General features: G+C 38.0%; 1 protein-coding gene across 1 annotated transcript in view; it reads right to left on the minus strand.

The window, feature by feature from the left end:
- The window catches only part of b3gntl1 (UDP-GlcNAc:betaGal beta-1,3-N-acetylglucosaminyltransferase like 1), a 233,686-nt gene that overhangs the window by 35,484 nt on the left and 180,855 nt on the right, over positions 1 to 17,347 (minus strand). Inside the window, exon 9 of the mRNA XM_062969378.1 lies at positions 9,532 to 9,697. Within this exon, the coding sequence (XP_062825448.1) occupies positions 9,532 to 9,697 (166 nt within the window). The remainder of the gene's footprint in view (positions 1 to 9,531; positions 9,698 to 17,347) is intronic.

Here is a 17,347-nt window from a genome sequence, read left to right on the forward strand (position 1 = left end):
GCCCACGAGGTCTTTTCCAATTCTATGATTCTATGATTTTGGGAATTTCAGTTCACCCACATCCTTATGTATTTTGTAATATTTTATTTATTTATTTATTTATATACCGCTTTTCTCCCCCAGGGGGGACCCAAAGCAATCTTACACAATGTATTATACAAAATGTAGTAAAACCAAACAGTTGTAAAACACAATTAAAATCCGATATCCAAATCCAATTAAAACAATAAAAACTGTGTGACTGTTACAGCAGGGGCAGTAGAATTGAGCCAAAAGTCAGAGCCAGTCCGTGTTCAACTTCATATTAATCCAAAGAATCCATCAGGGCATATCAACCCATATCCTAGGATGGGCCAAAGGCTTGGTCCCAAATCCAGGTCTTCAGCTGCTTCCTAAAAGGCATGAGTGAGGGGGCTTCCCTAATCTCCCTTGGCAAGGAGTAATGAGACCATTCATAAAAAACCAAAGGGAAGACTGAGTTTTTCTCTAAGAAATAGAGCTACAAATTATCAAATTGATATTACCTAACACCCCAAAACAAACTATGCCTTTTTCAAATAACCTGGGCAGCCATTGAGGAGGCCTTCTCCCTTCTCCCCACCAAATGTGCCTTTAAAAGTGAGCCTGAAAACAGCCTCTCCAGAAGATAGGAGGTACAGGCAATTAGTGTGGAATTCAAACTGTCCAGGCTAAATTTGACACAGCACAGAAAGATACAGCTCAGGATCTAAGCCTGCACACAAAATGTTCATAGACAAGAAAAGAGAAGAAAAATACAAGAGAAATCAGATTTAAAATATTTAGAAATATGTAGAGTTTTGTAAAAAGTGGAAGATGTATGATATAGCACATCAACAACAAAATGTCTTGTCTTGATTTTTAGGCTTGTTATGGGATTGTTCAGGGAGCCAATTCAGAAAATTGCATTAGGTAGACCACATCAGCTATGGTTTTCAGTGCAATTAACTATGTCAAGATAATCAATGAAGGTTCCTGTGTAGATGGCCCCCAAAATATAAAGTCTTATAAGAGGGAGAGTTGGTTTTACCAGATATGAAACTGGATCAGAAGTGCACAACCTGAGCTATGGATAGCATGGATATTTATGGTATGATAAAGTTAACGTAAATGTAGATCTTAATAATTATTATTTTGTGAGATTTATGGAAGAACAGAAGGAAAGGACAGGTGGAAGACTAGCACAATATCTGACTACAGGAGCAGGTTTGTTCTTGACAAAGAACCCAACATTACCAACAATAGAGGATTGCATGTTAAAACTGAATGATTTTACAGAAATGGATAAACTCTCTGCTTTTATTAGAGAGAAATCATTAGCGACATTTTAAAAGAATTGGAACCTTTGATAGACTTTCTCCAAACAGACTTGAAAATGTGAGGGTTTGGACTTAGCAATATTGGGTTATCAGAAATGTAAGAAGTAATTTTTAAAGGGTGAGGTTAGATTATATTATAACCACCAAAAGTCAGAAGTCATTTTTCTATTGTTATGTACTGGTATTTCTTTCTATATGTCAAGTGCATTTTCTATTTCTATTTCTCCCCTTTCTCCTCTTCTTTCCATTATATCTTTTTTTCTTTAAAATGCTTGAAGTTTCTGTGCATTTGGAAAAAGTGTGTATCAAAGACAATGAAAATAATAAAATCTGCAATTTTGGACCAGGTTTAAGCACAATACAGATGCAATAACATTGTTTATTAACTGAGGGCGGTTCCAGGCAGCACCAAATCACACACTTTAATTAGGGGCAAAAAAAAAACCCGGGACCTGCAAGCAGGTCCGCACACAGACCTGTTGGTCCGTGATGTCTGACTCCATAGTCCACACACCCTGCTTTGTTCTGGAATTTTGAAACCCCCAAGATGGCTGCCGGAACTGACCAATCAGGAACAGACATTTGAAACTCATGAAGAAACCAAGGTTAAAAATCCTATGATTTACAATTACAGGAACAGACAGGCATTGGAAGGTGCGGATTTCCGACTCAGAACCGGGATATTCTGGCAGCTGCAAATCTTGCGTTTTTTCTATTTGCAGCGATTTTTTCTGCGTTTACAGGAAATGTCCTGTTTGCTGTGGAAGCTCTTGGGATAAAGGTACTATCTTGACAGGCTCTAAATTGTTAAAATTTTTGAAAGTCATACTACAGCAACCGTTTATTAATGGTTTGATACGTACATTTCTCTGGGCTACTTTTAATTTCAAAATGGGATTTATTTTCCATTTTACACTGAGAGAAAAGGCGAGGCTAAGCGAACAAAGACCCGTAGCCTGCTGAGGCTTCTATCTTGAGTTTTTGCTTATTCTTCAAATGTTAAAACAAGGCTGAACTAATTGAAGAAGCGTAAAATGCACTCCCTTTCCAAAGACTGATTTCCCACAAGTTAACACTATGAACATTTTATGGGGCTTTAAATGGATTTCTGTTTTATAGGGGGATCCTTAAGAAATTTAAATGTGCTGCAGAACAGAAAACCCAACAATTGGAACTTTTAACACTTTACTTTTTTCTGGTTTGTTTCTTTCATACACTGATATATCTTAGACTATCTCTGAGAAAGTTTGTACATATCGTCAGCATGTTCTAGGTTTTAAAATGGTTAAGAAATAAAAAACAGGATAGTCTATGATCACTTCAAAAAAATTTCATACTTCCCTCATTAGGATGTTTGGTGGTCTGTCCTTTCCCTTTTAACCCTCTTCCTTCCTTTCTTTCTCTCGCTCTCCCTCCCTTTCTCTGTGGGATGTTGAGAGAAGCTATTGCATTTTATCATTTTGGGGGGTATGTCATGAAATTGTCTATTTGAAACTCTTCATTGGTTTGTCACAACTGTATACATTTATTATTCAAACTGTATATTTTGGATCTTTTAAAAATAGACTGAAATCTAGCCTCTCCCTCCCCATTCCCACATGACTATAACACAAGCTATATCCAGAGAAAAGGCTGCAGTGGAAAGTCAACTCATAAAGTTAAAAACTTGACAGTATTGCTAAAATGGGAACTATATAGCAAAGGCAGCAAGCTGGCAGATGTCTTTTTGTTCAAGTGCATTTTTATGTCTGCACATTCAAAATAAAATCACAGAAGGTCACATATAAACATCAGATAACATAAGCAAATACTAGACCTATCTGAAATGTTGAATCCACATGGCTTTCCAGCCGTAACAAGGAAACATCTGTCGATGCAAAGAACAGGTCAGGATTATCAATTTCAAGCACATTCAACAATTCCAGGGCAGACAGTCTCCCCCTTCCTTATTCAATTTCTTTCCTCCAATTTCACAAAATCAACTCTATCTCACTTGAAAGAATTTATGCTTCTTTTGTTTGGGCTCATTTCTCACCCTCTTCAATCATGTTTTGTGTGTTTTCTTAAGTAATCATTCCCACCAGAAAAGTAATATTTCAGAATGTTATTGCCCAGTATGACATAAAGAGAAATGATCATAGCAGAGTGCACTAGTTTACATTGAAGATTATTTCACTGTATTCCAACAAAGATTCCAAATTGTGCTTTAAAACAGCCTGTCATTGCAAGATAGAATAAATGAGTTTCCAGTAAGTGTTCACATACTAAAATGTAAGTATAGCATTGCATCTATATGCATAAATATTAAAGAAACTTGATTAGATGTATTTCTTTAAAATGAGGTATAAAACACACTCACTGCAAATTGTAGATACTTTTCAATCCAGTTAAGACTTAGTCCCTGGAATACAAAAAGCTAGCTTGTTGTGTAGCATCTAGATAAAATATTATAATATTTTCCATGTCAGTAAACCCCAAGCAAGGGTATATGTTTAGGTATATTTCCTAACAATTGTGTTACAATTCATGCTGATTCCTGATCAAACTTCAGTGAAAGAAAACTTGCTTGAAAATGCTCTTCCCTGATACGCAGTAGCTAAGGATGGGAGGGAGGGAGACTAGCAGAGGGATGCACATGGCATCATATGATAGGAACCATCACCAAAAGTGACAGATCAGTGGTGCTGGTTTGCCTGTCTCATGTGATAAAGTCTTGACTTTCAGTTAAACACATATCCAGCGTGTGTGCCTCATTCATTTGGAACATCCAATAGCATCATTCTCATGGGCCCTGTATCAAAATTACTATCATTCACTGCCCTTAGGATCAGAGTAATGTATTCCTTCCCTGACAGCTCAGTGAGTGAGAAGGACAGTAGAGAGAAATAGTAAAAGTTAGAAAGAAAGTGGGTAGTAGAACAAGAAAAGAGAGCCAGAGTAGTGTAGCAATTTCTGTGTTGGACTATAACTCTGGGGACCAGGGTTTGAATCCCCACTCAGCCATATAAACCTACTGAATGACCTTGAGCAAACCGCATTCTCTCCGCCTCCACCATCTCTCTCTGAACACTGTTACCAAGAAAACCTCATGATAGAGTCACCATTTGACTCTATCATGATTTGAAAGCATACAAGAACAAGAAAACAATGAATCTTAAGGAGGTAGCTTTTCTGGTCCTGCCAACCTTTTGCTTTTGGCTTAGCAACATTATTCATGAAACCTTTAACAGGGGAAACATATCGCTCACCATTCCAACATCTTGGAAATTCAAAGAATGAAAACCAAGGTAGCTTTTTCAATATAATAAAAAAACAGAAATCATCCAGAAAAGAGAAACAGTGCTCAGGCCATTAGACTGTTGTCCGTACAAGAAAAGACAAATAAATGCATGATAATCATGTGAATGTTAAAAGCAACATACTTCTAAAGCTACCAGCTGAGGACAGGCAACATGTTATTTTCATGCCTTCCCTGGAAGCTTCTTGAAGACCTGCTTCCCTTGGAAACAGAGAACTGGTCTAAACAGACTTTCCTCAAAGAGTACTCTGATATTCCTGTATTCTTAAAACAAATAATAGCCAGGATAATAAAAAATATCATTCTACTTGAACAATTTGCATGGCCTGGAGAAGACTATATTTCTGTCACTACAAAATCAACAGAGCAAGTGAGTTACAGGAATGACATGTCTAAGCTAGCACACTTACTGCTGTCAGGATACTTTGATTATTAACAGAAATTTCCCCTGCTATTTCAAATGTGAGCCTCCCCTTACAAAAGGCTGTGCCTTGTGCCAAACCGTTCAATGTGGGAAAATGGGAACTGGGATGAGACCAACTAATCAAATTCTTCAACTTTTCACCTACAGTAAGATTTGTAGCAGCCTTTCCTCCAGAGATGAAAGATTGATTATTACAATGTAGGCCAGCCAAGGCCAAATTTACAATGACTTCTCAAGGATTGAAAAGAGAAACTCATGTGCGGTTTACAAAAGCAGAAGTCTTACTTATTTGACAGTTAAGGCCTCTTCACCTTTGGATCTTAATCCAGTAGGATACTGTGTCAAAGTCATGATTAATCACTGTTATGCCTTTATCAAAACCACAAAAGACCTGTAAAAATACTCTCAGAGGTGGTTATGAATTATGTGATTTTAAAGTTAGTTGATAATTATCATTAGTATAAATTTTGGTGAATATAATTTCAGTTTCTAACATATGAAAAATGACTGGTGCATTTTAAGAATTCAGTGATCTGGTTCAATACGGAATTACTCGGGGATTCGGTTTTGTTGTAAGCTTTCATACACAAAATGGGAAATGGGCAGATCCCGGCAGAGCATAATACTTGAGAGCGATCAGTCCACATCTGTCCAATACACTATCACTAACTTGGCATATAGCCATTGCATACCATCTCAATCCATTCCACCTGCTAAGTCAAATAAACGCCTGAAATAAATGACGAATGTCCATTAATTCTATACATAACATGTTTTTTTCTGAATTTTCATGAAACACACTTGATGTAGCCAAGCACTAACTTATTGCATGGATTACCAGGAAGGGTCTGGAGGCTACGCATGACCTCTGAGGGTCAAATATCTAGTCCCCATGCCCCTCAATCTTTGTTCAAAATACCTCTGCATTCCCTAGAAGGTCTAAACACAATGAAATTGCCCCAAAACAACTCAAAAGAGTATGGGGAAATACACTGAGCTTGAAAAATTCAATTAAAAAATCCAGGTTTGAAGTGGTGAACTCAAGAGAGAGTCTCACAATTGAGCTATTTTTTTTAGCATTTTTTCATATACTCATATTTCTCATATACTCTTCTACTACTACTACTACTACTGTTGATGTTGCTCCTGCTGTAACACTGAATCAGTGCCTGATGGTCAAATGGAGTAACCACTGCTTTTCTCAATAAGAATTTAGGTTTAAAAAATTATTGGCCAATGATGAAATCCACCAGGAAACTGCTCAATTCCAGGTGTCTGTCCTGACAAGCCACCTTGACAATATTTGAAAGAATTTATTTTATTGAATGCTCCATAACAAAGATTTATGTTATTTGTATATGGGAATGATTGGGGTTTGAATATGAAGAATATGATGAATATCAAGTTCCAACAGCCATCAAGTGGGGGGGTTTTGTTTTGACAAATAATTGGTGATACGCTAAGTTTTGTTGAAAAAAACGCTAAAATTACACATTTTAATGGGGGAATTAAACCTGTTATAATTCAACACTTATTTTTAAAACATGATATGTTTAACTGTTCTTATGCTAACTGGAGTAACTGGAATCTTGCAACCAGTTATAAATTTATTTGGTTTAAATTTTAGCCAACTGAATGAAAAATTAGAGTTGCAATGAAAAGTTCTTGATATAAATCATGCTGAAAATATCAAATGTTTTTCAAACTATTTAAGACATTCTTCCTTCCATGGCTCTAGAATTTACAGATGTATTTTATACTGCCCATAGATAGCAGTGTTCACATAAGATCTCTGAAATCTTTAATGGCAATATATTTGTTTGAAGCAAAATATTTTTCTAAAGCCAAATATTGAAGAGTGAAGACATCTGTAGTTTTTATGAGTCAGGATTGTACAACCTTTCTAATTAAGAAAAGACAAAGGGTGGAATATTAAGTAAAACAAGATGATTTCTAGCGGGAATTAATTCTTTGGATCTCAAGAGTTCAGTGAACATTCATTCTTTTACATCTGCAAGTGCAGCCAGTCCCTTTCAGAGCAATTTAACACTTCATCACTTTGGTGGTGTCACAACTTGGAAATGGTTCATAAATGAAAGCAGCAAATTGAAACTGCCAGTCCACATGAAATTTCAACAGTGCCTGGAGACCAAAACCTGTAATGTTTACAGCTCCTTCAGCTAACAATGGAATTTTGGATAAGATGCAAGATGTCTCTTAGTATAACCATACACTAAAAAAGATCTGTTTGGGAATTTAGCTGTTGCTGCCATCTTTTGAAAAACCTCTGTTAACTAGTCTTTATGGAATGTAACCTTCTCAGATGGAAAGTCAGTCTTGGAATTAACTACCAAAATGTCCAATATATATTCTTCTTCCAGTCAGGTTTCTTTTAGCCATGGCAAGTGTTTTCTTTCCTCCTTCCCAAGACCAAGGAAAAGTTCAAGAGGGTCATTATAAATGTGTGCCTTCTGAATGGAAAAAAATTCTTGGCAACAGAGACATCATATTTATTTCTTCCAAAAGTTTAACAAATGAAAGCTGAAGACTACACAGGACCACCACTTTTTGAGGCTGTCAAACAAAAGAAGTTATCCTCATAACTGAAGACAAATAAAGATGTGACTATGGTTAAGACAGCCACCAAAATTATTTATAGCTAAACCCCAAACCATTAGCCACCATGATCGGATAAAACGAGTAGGGCATAAAATCATGGAGGCCAGTTTATTTGTGGTATCAATTATTTTATTTATATTTATTTATTTTTCAAACTTATATGCCGCCACTCCCCTAGGGCTCGGAGCGGCTTACAAGAACCGGCTAAATTATGGAATGGGAATGGGAAAACAAGTCCTAAATTCACTTTATGCCACATATCATTTTTCAGAATGTCACCCCGGTGGGCGGGGGGAGAGTGTTTACTTTAATTAAAAAAACACAAGATGATTTGGCCTGGCTCCTGTTTTTGAAAACATGTTTGCTGTCCCAGTATGTGCCTCCCAAGGCCCTTTCAATATTACATATTTCTTGAAAAGGAAGGTAAGATCACTTTAAGTTAATCAGGACATAACATTTTCTACTTTGTAGAATAGTACTGTATTTATTTTGGACAGAGTTACCAAAATATTAACAGTCTATAGATTGGATGGATCAGGGTACTGAGCCAGTTGCAGACACAATGCCTTAGTTCTTAACTAAAGTCTCTTGACTTTTTCTGTGCTTACTTCTGTGATGTTTCAGAATTTTTTATAAATGTAAATTTCAGCATGCTGACAGAACTGCAACTCCCATTATTTTGAGGAGAGAATAATCCTGCACAAAACAATTTCAGGCTGGTTCAGAGTGAAATGCAGATTTTTGCAACTGAAGACTGGTGATAGGTCACAATGGATAGACATATGCAATAAGGTTTCCTAGCTGTGTTGCCCTCCTGCAATTTCAGTGAATAACAATGTAATGGCTTTTTAATGCAAAAATACAAAAATGGCAGCTGTTATGCAAAACATTTATTGAATTCTCTGTAACCAAGATGAGTAAGATGTAATTGTATCCAATCTTACTCCTCTCTCTTGTGCAAAAGAAATGTGATACAACTAATAGCTTTCAATGAGATTTACTCCCAAGAAAATAGGTAACAAACTGAATTCTGAGCAAAAAAGGAATGTATGTGAAGCTACTAGTGAGGGAAAGGTATTTAAAATAGATAAAATATATGTTTTATGAGTATTGAGACACTCTTGATAAGAGTCTTGAACTATCGAGTCTTCAGAGTTAGGGATTTATTCTGTACCAAATTTTCAAGAGCATTTTTGTGCACAGTAAACTTTCTGTGCAAGCAACATCTTTTTTCGCTGAAAACACAAAATTTCCCCCAATTTTCTGTGCCGGCAATACAGTTCTTCTGCAGAAAATAATGTTTGCTGTGCAATGTGAGAATTTTTTGCTGAATAAGTTATCCATTGCATATAGGCTCTGGAAAATGTGTAGGTTCTTTCACCAGAAAGAAAATTTCTAAAAGAAAAAAAATATATATCCCTAGAAGATACAAAGAGATACAGAAAGGATAATGTGTGGTACATTAAATATGTCAGATAGTCATCATCAGTCCCTCCTCCTCCTCCTCCTCCTCCTCCTCCTCCTCCTCCTCCTCGGATTCACAACTTACTAGGTGTTACTGAATAGATTTTTTGATCAGTTGCGATTCAGATTCTATACAATAACTAGCTTAGGTACCCAACATTGCCTGAGTATACATTTTCTAATGAGACCAATCATAAAAGCGTAAAGCAATGAGTTTTTCTAACAAGTAGGATTACAAAATGCATGCTTGTGCATTTAATAAACTATTGTCTTGAGTGAGTCTCACTCTTTTGAACTGAATCACACTCTCAGCCTCAGAAAAAACATTCAGACAATCCCCTTTTAAATAAATTATTAAATTGTTGGCTTGAGCAAGTCAGTCTTTTTACCTTGTGCCACACTTTCTCAATCTCAGTGGAAATTTTATCAACACCTCCCACTCTAAAATATATTTTAATGCATTGACTGCTTCCTTGACTGATGAAGAAGTGCTGGTCATTGCCTTCTGGGCTGTGTTTCTTTGGCTCATGTTGGGTCTTTTTATGGCCTAACTGCCTAAATGGCATCAGTTATGTCGTTTTCTTGTAAGTCACAATCTCTCAACTTCAGAGAAAAACATAGCTTATGTCTTTATGTTGTGGCTTTAAGGGCTGTGCTTTTGGTTCCTTGTAGGTCTCATAAAGCAATGAGGATATTAAAATAGTTAAAGATCTCCCATAACTTGGATCAATCATTGATCAGAATGGAGACTTCAGCCCCTATGATGTCAATCCTTATCCTCCCCCTTTTTTTCTTTCTTTTTCTGATTTTTTTTCTTTTTTCTTTTTCTTTTAAACCATAATCCCTGTCCCTTCTTTCAGTCTTTTTGTTTTTGTCTTTGTCTTTTTGCACCTATCCCCGTTTTTAAATGTGCACTGTATTTGAAAATCATAAATAAAAATTAAAAAAAAAGAAAAGAAAAGAATGGAGACCGCAGCCAAGAAACCAGAAGAAACGTAGGACTGGGATGGACAGCTATGAAACAACTAGACAAGATTCTGAAATGCAAAGATATACAACTGAACACAAAAGTTAGGATGGCCTGTACCATTATGCTTTCTATTACTATGGTTGTGAGAGTTGGACAGTAAAAAAGCGGACAAAAAGAAAATCAATTATTTTGAGATATGGTGCTGGGTACGATTTCGGGAGACACTGTGGAATGTCAAAAAGACAAATAAATGAAAGCAAATCAAGCCTGAACAGTCCCCAGAAGTCAAGATGACTAAATTGAGGCTGTCATGATTTGGCATGACTCCTAGGGAAGTCATCAATGCTCGGAAAGGTAGAGGGCAGAAGAAAGAGAGGAATATCACATACCAGATGGATGGACTCAATCAAGGAGGTTATGGCCCTAAATCTGTAGGGTGTCTTGGAGGACTCTCATTTAGAGGGTTGTTATGAATTAAAGTTATCTTGAGACAGTTAATAATTAGATAATGTGGTATGTTCCAAGAAATGCCATTGTTTTGTTACAGGGATGTTGTGAATCTATCCATGATAATTTCTTTCAGATGTCTTCACAGTTTATTTAGAGCACCTATCATCACTGAAAATGAAATTGTCTGTTTCCCTTAAAGGCTCTGAGTCTCAATCACACTATTGTACTATTGCATCACACTATTACATTATAATAATATATTGTTTCCATATTACAATCAGTATCATTAATTAAAACGACAATAGATCACAGCTCAAGCCCAGCCCAGCCCAGAGCTACATGTTCTCACTGAATTAATTGGAAATAAATTTGAATCCACGAGCTGTGATGAGGAATAAAAATAGCAGTTCTGATCATTTCTAAGTGAAGAAAACTGCTTTTTGATTAAGGCTTTGGGGCTAGAATGAAGAATAAAAAGAACATTCCTTCAAAATTAATATGGGAATATTGGCAAAATCCCCTAAAAAGTAAAAGTTGGGAAGTAATTCACAAACTTTTGTTTTAGCTCTTGTAAATATGTTTTGCTTTTTATTAAAGATTTTTGTAAATTGTTGCATTTTTGTGTTAAAACAGTATCTGTGGAAACAAGTATCCAGTATCATCATCGCGGACTGATTGTACAGCAGCCATGTGGCCAAGTAGCTAGGTTAATGGGCCCATTCACTATTTAAAATGTAGGATGGTTTGATATACGAAACTTATGCTGACACGTTGCCAAATATATTTCCATAAAAATAAGCTATAAAATCTTATGCTTCACAGCCAATGCATTCTATGCACACATGCCCACCAGATTTTCCAGAGTCTTAATGAATAAAAATAGGCCAAAATACACTGCAAAACTATTTTATATACTGTCATAGCACAAAAGCAAACCTTGAAGTTGATTTTATATCTCAAACTTAAAATTCAAAGCAAAATTAAAATTATTGGCAAGAAAGCACATATACTGTATACTTTTTCTTGAAATGGGGAAAAATAGATTCAAATATAGAAAGCTACATCTGAGGCTTGCCATATGAATATTCTCCATCATTGTCTACACTCACTAATAGGAAAATGTAAGACCTGGTGGTTGTTCAGTTACCTGGGTGCTGTGCCAACCAGAGTCCAAACATCTGGAATTTCATATCCTGGTCATTAGGAAACATACTTTAGCCATGCTCATTTGACACAGCAAGAACCTTACTTACTTAGGCGATCCCTCGTAGCTCAAGGACGATTGTCTTCCATCTTGGGGGTGGGTTCTTAGGTGGCTGAAGAGACCGATTCTTGACCCGCATATTCTTCCGCAGTGAGGACATCGGTTTCCAGGTGGAAGGCAATCCCGGTCGGGGTTAGCTTGACGCTCCTTCCTCTTGGCATGTTTCACCCTTAGGCCCTCCGTTCGTGCCTCTTCGAACTCCGCAGCACTGCTGGTCATAGCTGACCTCCAATTAGAGTGCTCAACGGCCAGGGCTTCCCAGTTCTCAGTGTCTATGCCACAGTTTTTAAGGTTGGCTTTGAGCACATCTTTAAATCTCTTTTCCTGCCCACCAACATTCCGTTTCCCATTCTTGAGTTCGGAGTAGAGTAACTGCTTTGGGAGACGGTGATCGGGCATTCGGACAACATGGCCAGTCCAGCGGAGTTGATGGTGTAGGAGCATCGCTTCAATGCTGGTAGTCTTTGCTTCTTCCAGCACGCTGACATTTGTCCGCCTGTCTTCCCAAGAGACTTGCAGGATTTTCCTGAGGCAACGCTGATGGAAACGCTCCAGGAGTTTGGTGTGACGTCTGTACACAGTCCACGTTTCGCAGGCGTACAGCAGGGTTGGGAGGACAATGGCTTTATAAACAAGCACCTTGGTATCTCTATGGATGTCAAACACTCTCTGCTTCAAACGGAAAAATGCTGCACTCGCAGAGCTCAGGTGGTGTTGTATTTCAGTGTCGATGTTGACTTTTGTGGAGAGGTGGCTGCCAAGGTAGCGGAAATGGTCAACGTTTTCTAATGTTACACCGTTAAGCTGTATTCCTGGCTTTGCAGAGGGATTAGCTGGTGCCTGTTGGAAGAGCACTTTGGTTTTCTCGATGTTCAGTGAGAGGCCGAGCTTCTCGTATGCTTCTGCGAAGGTGTTTAGAGTGGCTTGTAGGTCTTCTTCTGAATGCGCACAGACTATGTTGTCATCAGCATATTGGAGTTCTATAACAGATGTTGTGGTGACCTTGGTTTTTGCTTTCAGTCTGCTGAGGTTAAATAGCTTGCCATCTGTCCGATAGATGATTTCCACTCCGGTGGGAAGCTTCCCATCAACAAGGTGAAGTATCATAGCGATGAAGATGGAAAATAAGGTGGGGGCAATAACACATCCCTGCTTGACACCTGATTCCATCTTAAATGGGCCACAGCAAGAACCATGGAAGCTCTGGTTTATCAGCTGCAAACAGTGTGCAGTATACATATATACTGATAGCCTTCATGAGTTGTACATGGTGAGTGTACAGAATCTGTGGGTACACAGATTATATTTTTTTCTTTGTGATTATCATAGTTCCTTTGATAACAAATAGTGAAATATTTAGGTTCAGCAGCTTCCTATGCCTCTCTTTGTGTGTTTGTGTGTGCCCACATGATGTGTGCACATTCAAGTCAACCACTGACTTATGCTGACCCCATTAATTTCATATGGTTGTCGTAGGCATGGAATACACAGAGATGGATTACCATTGGTAAGGATAGATCAAAATTTGAATCAAGATCTTTTCAAAGATAGTCTTGCATAACGTTTGCCAAGTATCAATCCATTACTTTCAATCAGGTGATTAACCTACATGCAGTTTCAAAGGGAACAATCCAGAAAATCTTTTATGACCTTCTCTCTCCCCCCCAATGATTAGGATGGGAATCATCGCAGTTTCCCATATAAGGTAGTTACCATATGGGAAACTATGGTGAGACAAAAAGTGTAGTAAGGGCATTTGCAAGACATGTGATGGTCATTTGGATTATGAAAAGGAAAAAAGATGGATGCTTCCATGAAGACCTGAATAGTCACTACTGTTGGTGCTGTACCCAACCCCCATCTTCATAGTTAACCTGCCTTAAAGAGGTGATCCATGGACTCGTTCGATTTGTTGTTACACAGCTCCTCTCTATGAAAGATGAGGTCCTGGATCAGATATCTGGTGTCCTCCAAGAGTCCTGCAGAGCACCACTAAAGGCCTCTAAAATTATCTTAATCACTAAGAGCTGTAGATGAGAAAAATCATCTTCCAAAAACATCCAACTGCCTGCCCTCTTTGTGAGCTGACACAGAGTGCACCTTCCACTCCTGAACTGTGATGTTCTCACTACCATGAAATTTGGAAATGAAGACAAAATTGCTTTGTGGGCACTTACAAAGCAGGTGGCAAGGGGATCACAGTGGGAGCAGGTGCTGGGGAGTTAATAATTTTGAAAACTGGGTGTGAAGCTATAACAAGGCAAGTGTGACTTCTAGCCTAATGGATCTGGCCACCAAGAAAACAATATTGGCAAATGTCTTGATATCTTCTATTTGTGATGGTGGAGTAGTATCTTCAACATTGTCTAATAATTGTCCCGATAATTCCTGTATGACAGTCTTGAGGACGCATACGAGCTCTCCCTGTGAAAGGAAGATTTCTTCCTCCTTGGTAATGTAGGTAGAGGACTATGCCCGGGCAAATCCCAATATGCAGAAAAGGCTTCAGCATGGGACGCATATTGGGATTTGCCCAGGCATAGCCATTCTGACCAAAAAAAAAATCCCCACTGCACAGACTGAAGGGGATGTAGGCACAGCAATTACAACCTTGCTACTAAAACTATTCTTGAGAACACAGCCAGTGTCAGCACAGAATTTAAAAACATGTACAGTGAGATCTGTCATGGGTTCCAATAAATACTGAAGCGTGTTAAGTCTTGTTCAAAAATCCAAAAACCTGACTGGGACTAAATAGGGGGCAGGATATGTTTTATTCTTGCCTTTCTCTGGAAAATCAGCGGAAGTAATAGTTCTGATTTGGACTAAGGATTCAAAATCCTGAGATACTTGGCATTAATGAAGAACCATCCAGGGCTCTAAGCATGCAACTGTAAATGTGCTGTTTATATAAAGTGCAGTTAGACTCTTGTGTCTTTGGGAAATAAATAACAGAATCTGCGAACCAAAGCAAGGAAAAAGTGTGCACCTGAACTGCCACTCTAGCTCCTACATGCCACACTCTGTGGAAGAAATAATTCAGACAGTTCCCACTATGGAGCTTTACCTTGGGAATAATTTCATAGCTCCAGGTTGTGTCATAAGGACAAACAGTGGGTGGATACTGGGTTCAATGCAGAGAAGTGTGTGACTGTGCCTTCCAGCTAATTACATGAAAATTACAGATGCAGGCTTTGTGAAAACCTGTAATGAATACAACTTAACATTACTAATATAGGTTTAAAAACGTAGCTTAAGGAGTGTCGAAAGGGAGATGGTTTTTGGTTTTTCCCTCCAGGTTTCCGGTTTGTCTCGGCTGCCTTGTGCGCTGGGTTGTTCCCAGGGCCAGTAGCTGGGATTCCTGCCTTGGAGGATGAGGGAATGCCATTTTCCCAGACTCCCAGCGCCAAGGCAGGTGCAAGGAGAGGAACTGCAGCAACTTGCACACAGCAATTAAAGAAACTGCCTGAAACAAATGAATCTAAAAGCAGTGCTTAAAAGTTACATAAACTGCCTCCCACAAAAGATTCTCACTGGTTAATTTCTGTCTTCACATGAAGTACAAGTTCATAGCCAGAGGCAATGTCAATGCATCATAAGGCTCAAGGAGTGTCAGACCTGGGCTCCAAATCCTGATGAAAAGGATTTTTTTTATTTAAAAGAGACAGTGTTCCCTTCCTGAAAGCATTTTCCTGGTTTCCCTCACCCTATATCATTAAATATGGGTTTGGTTCAAGCCATTCAACATTTAATAAAAATCCACCACAAATTCTTTCTTTAGAATTCTTTCTGTTTTGTGCAGTGTCATCGTCTCTAGTAAACTGTTAACATACCAGACTGTTGGCATTTCTCTTTCCCTTTCGTACTCTACTAATTTAACTGAAAGAAGCCACATAATTTTTTGGACAAAGAGGAGTTAGACATGGCATGCAGGAAAAGGAGAAATACAGCTGTAAAGAGGGAAAGAGGTACAACAATTGCCAGTTTAATAAAAGAATAAACAAACCACAGCAAGATAGCTCAAATGATATATTGTGGAAGGATGAGCAAAATATGTACTACAATTAAATAAAATTATAAAGCTAGGCAATTTAACTAGATAGTGTTACACATACAGTACAACCCTGGTATCCATGGGGGATGCACCAAGACTCTCAATTTTTTCAGTTAATTGACCTGTGCTTTGCATGTGATTATTGCTAAGAGACAAAGTACACCATGCAAAGCTCTCAGTACAATTCAATAAATAGAAAAATCAGAAATCAAATATGTTTTAAGTCACGCGTACATTTTAAGCATATTAATGATTAAGAATGCATATAACTGGGAAATGTACCTAATACAGAAGCCGTGTGCAAAATGTGTACACAATGAAAAGTGAGCAAATGCCTGTATTAGAGAAGATATAGAGTGAAAATGATGATGAATTTCCCAAGTAAGAAGGAAATGCAAGCTCTTTCTCAAGTGAAGGCTGTGATGGGAATGTTGGTGTTATTCATAGCAACTCAAAAAAATCAAGACAAGGAGTCTAATCCAAATGTATACACATGTTTTGCTCATATCTTTAAGTGACAACGTAAAAACATCTGTAAACAATTGCTACGTCTTTTATAACCAAATTGTTCCTATTAGAGGTATGTACACTACGTCATTTGGATCCTAGGATCAGAGAGAACACACCACTTAATCATACCTCCCTTGCTTTTAGACGGTGAGGCTGTGGCCGCTTCCTCCTTTTGCCTTCAGGTAATCTCTTCTGTAGGGTAAATTAGTTGTGGGAATTACCCAGGGGCAGAAACACAACAATTATTTCCAACATTTAAATGTCACCATACTACAGAACTAACTTCTATTAACCAATCAGACACGAATCTGCTTTTCTCCCCCACCCTTGTAACGGGAGTGGCAAAATTAGGTGGATGCTACTGAGTTTCTGCCTGCGGGGCATGTAGGGCTCCTGACAAAACTGTGATCGGCTCTCACCGATGATTGTTGGAAAGATTAGATGACACACCTCTGTTTAAACAAGCCATGCTCTTTAGTTTCATGACGACTGACTTCTTAAGCCCTGGGTACTAAAAGACACAACTTTGTCTTAACTGTACTTTCAGACAAATTAAACATCTATATTGCTGTACAACAGTCTGAGTGTGAATCTCTGGGTAAATATTTCATTTCTTGTGATGCTTAATAGTTAATGTGCTAAACATTTTAAAGGTACCAGATCCTGACTCATTTTGGAAGCTAAGCAATGTCAGCCCCATTTAGTCCTTATATGAGAGACAGTCAATGAGTATTATATGCTGTAAACTATATTTCAGGGTAAAGAAATGGCAAAACCATCTATGAGTAACCCTGTCTATGAAAACTCTATGAAATTCATGGGGTCATCGTAAGTGAGCAGGTGACTTGCACAGACACATATTCGCAGCAAGAGGGCAAAGTCCAGAAGTCATCCTAAGTCTCCACAAAGCAATTTAATTTTGTTTGTGGGACATGCACAGTAGTCAATGATTTCAAG

The sequence above is a fragment of the Anolis carolinensis genome, chromosome 2 (genome assembly GCF_035594765.1).
Source record: "Anolis carolinensis isolate JA03-04 chromosome 2, rAnoCar3.1.pri, whole genome shotgun sequence".
NCBI lineage: Eukaryota > Metazoa > Chordata > Lepidosauria > Squamata > Dactyloidae > Anolis > Anolis carolinensis.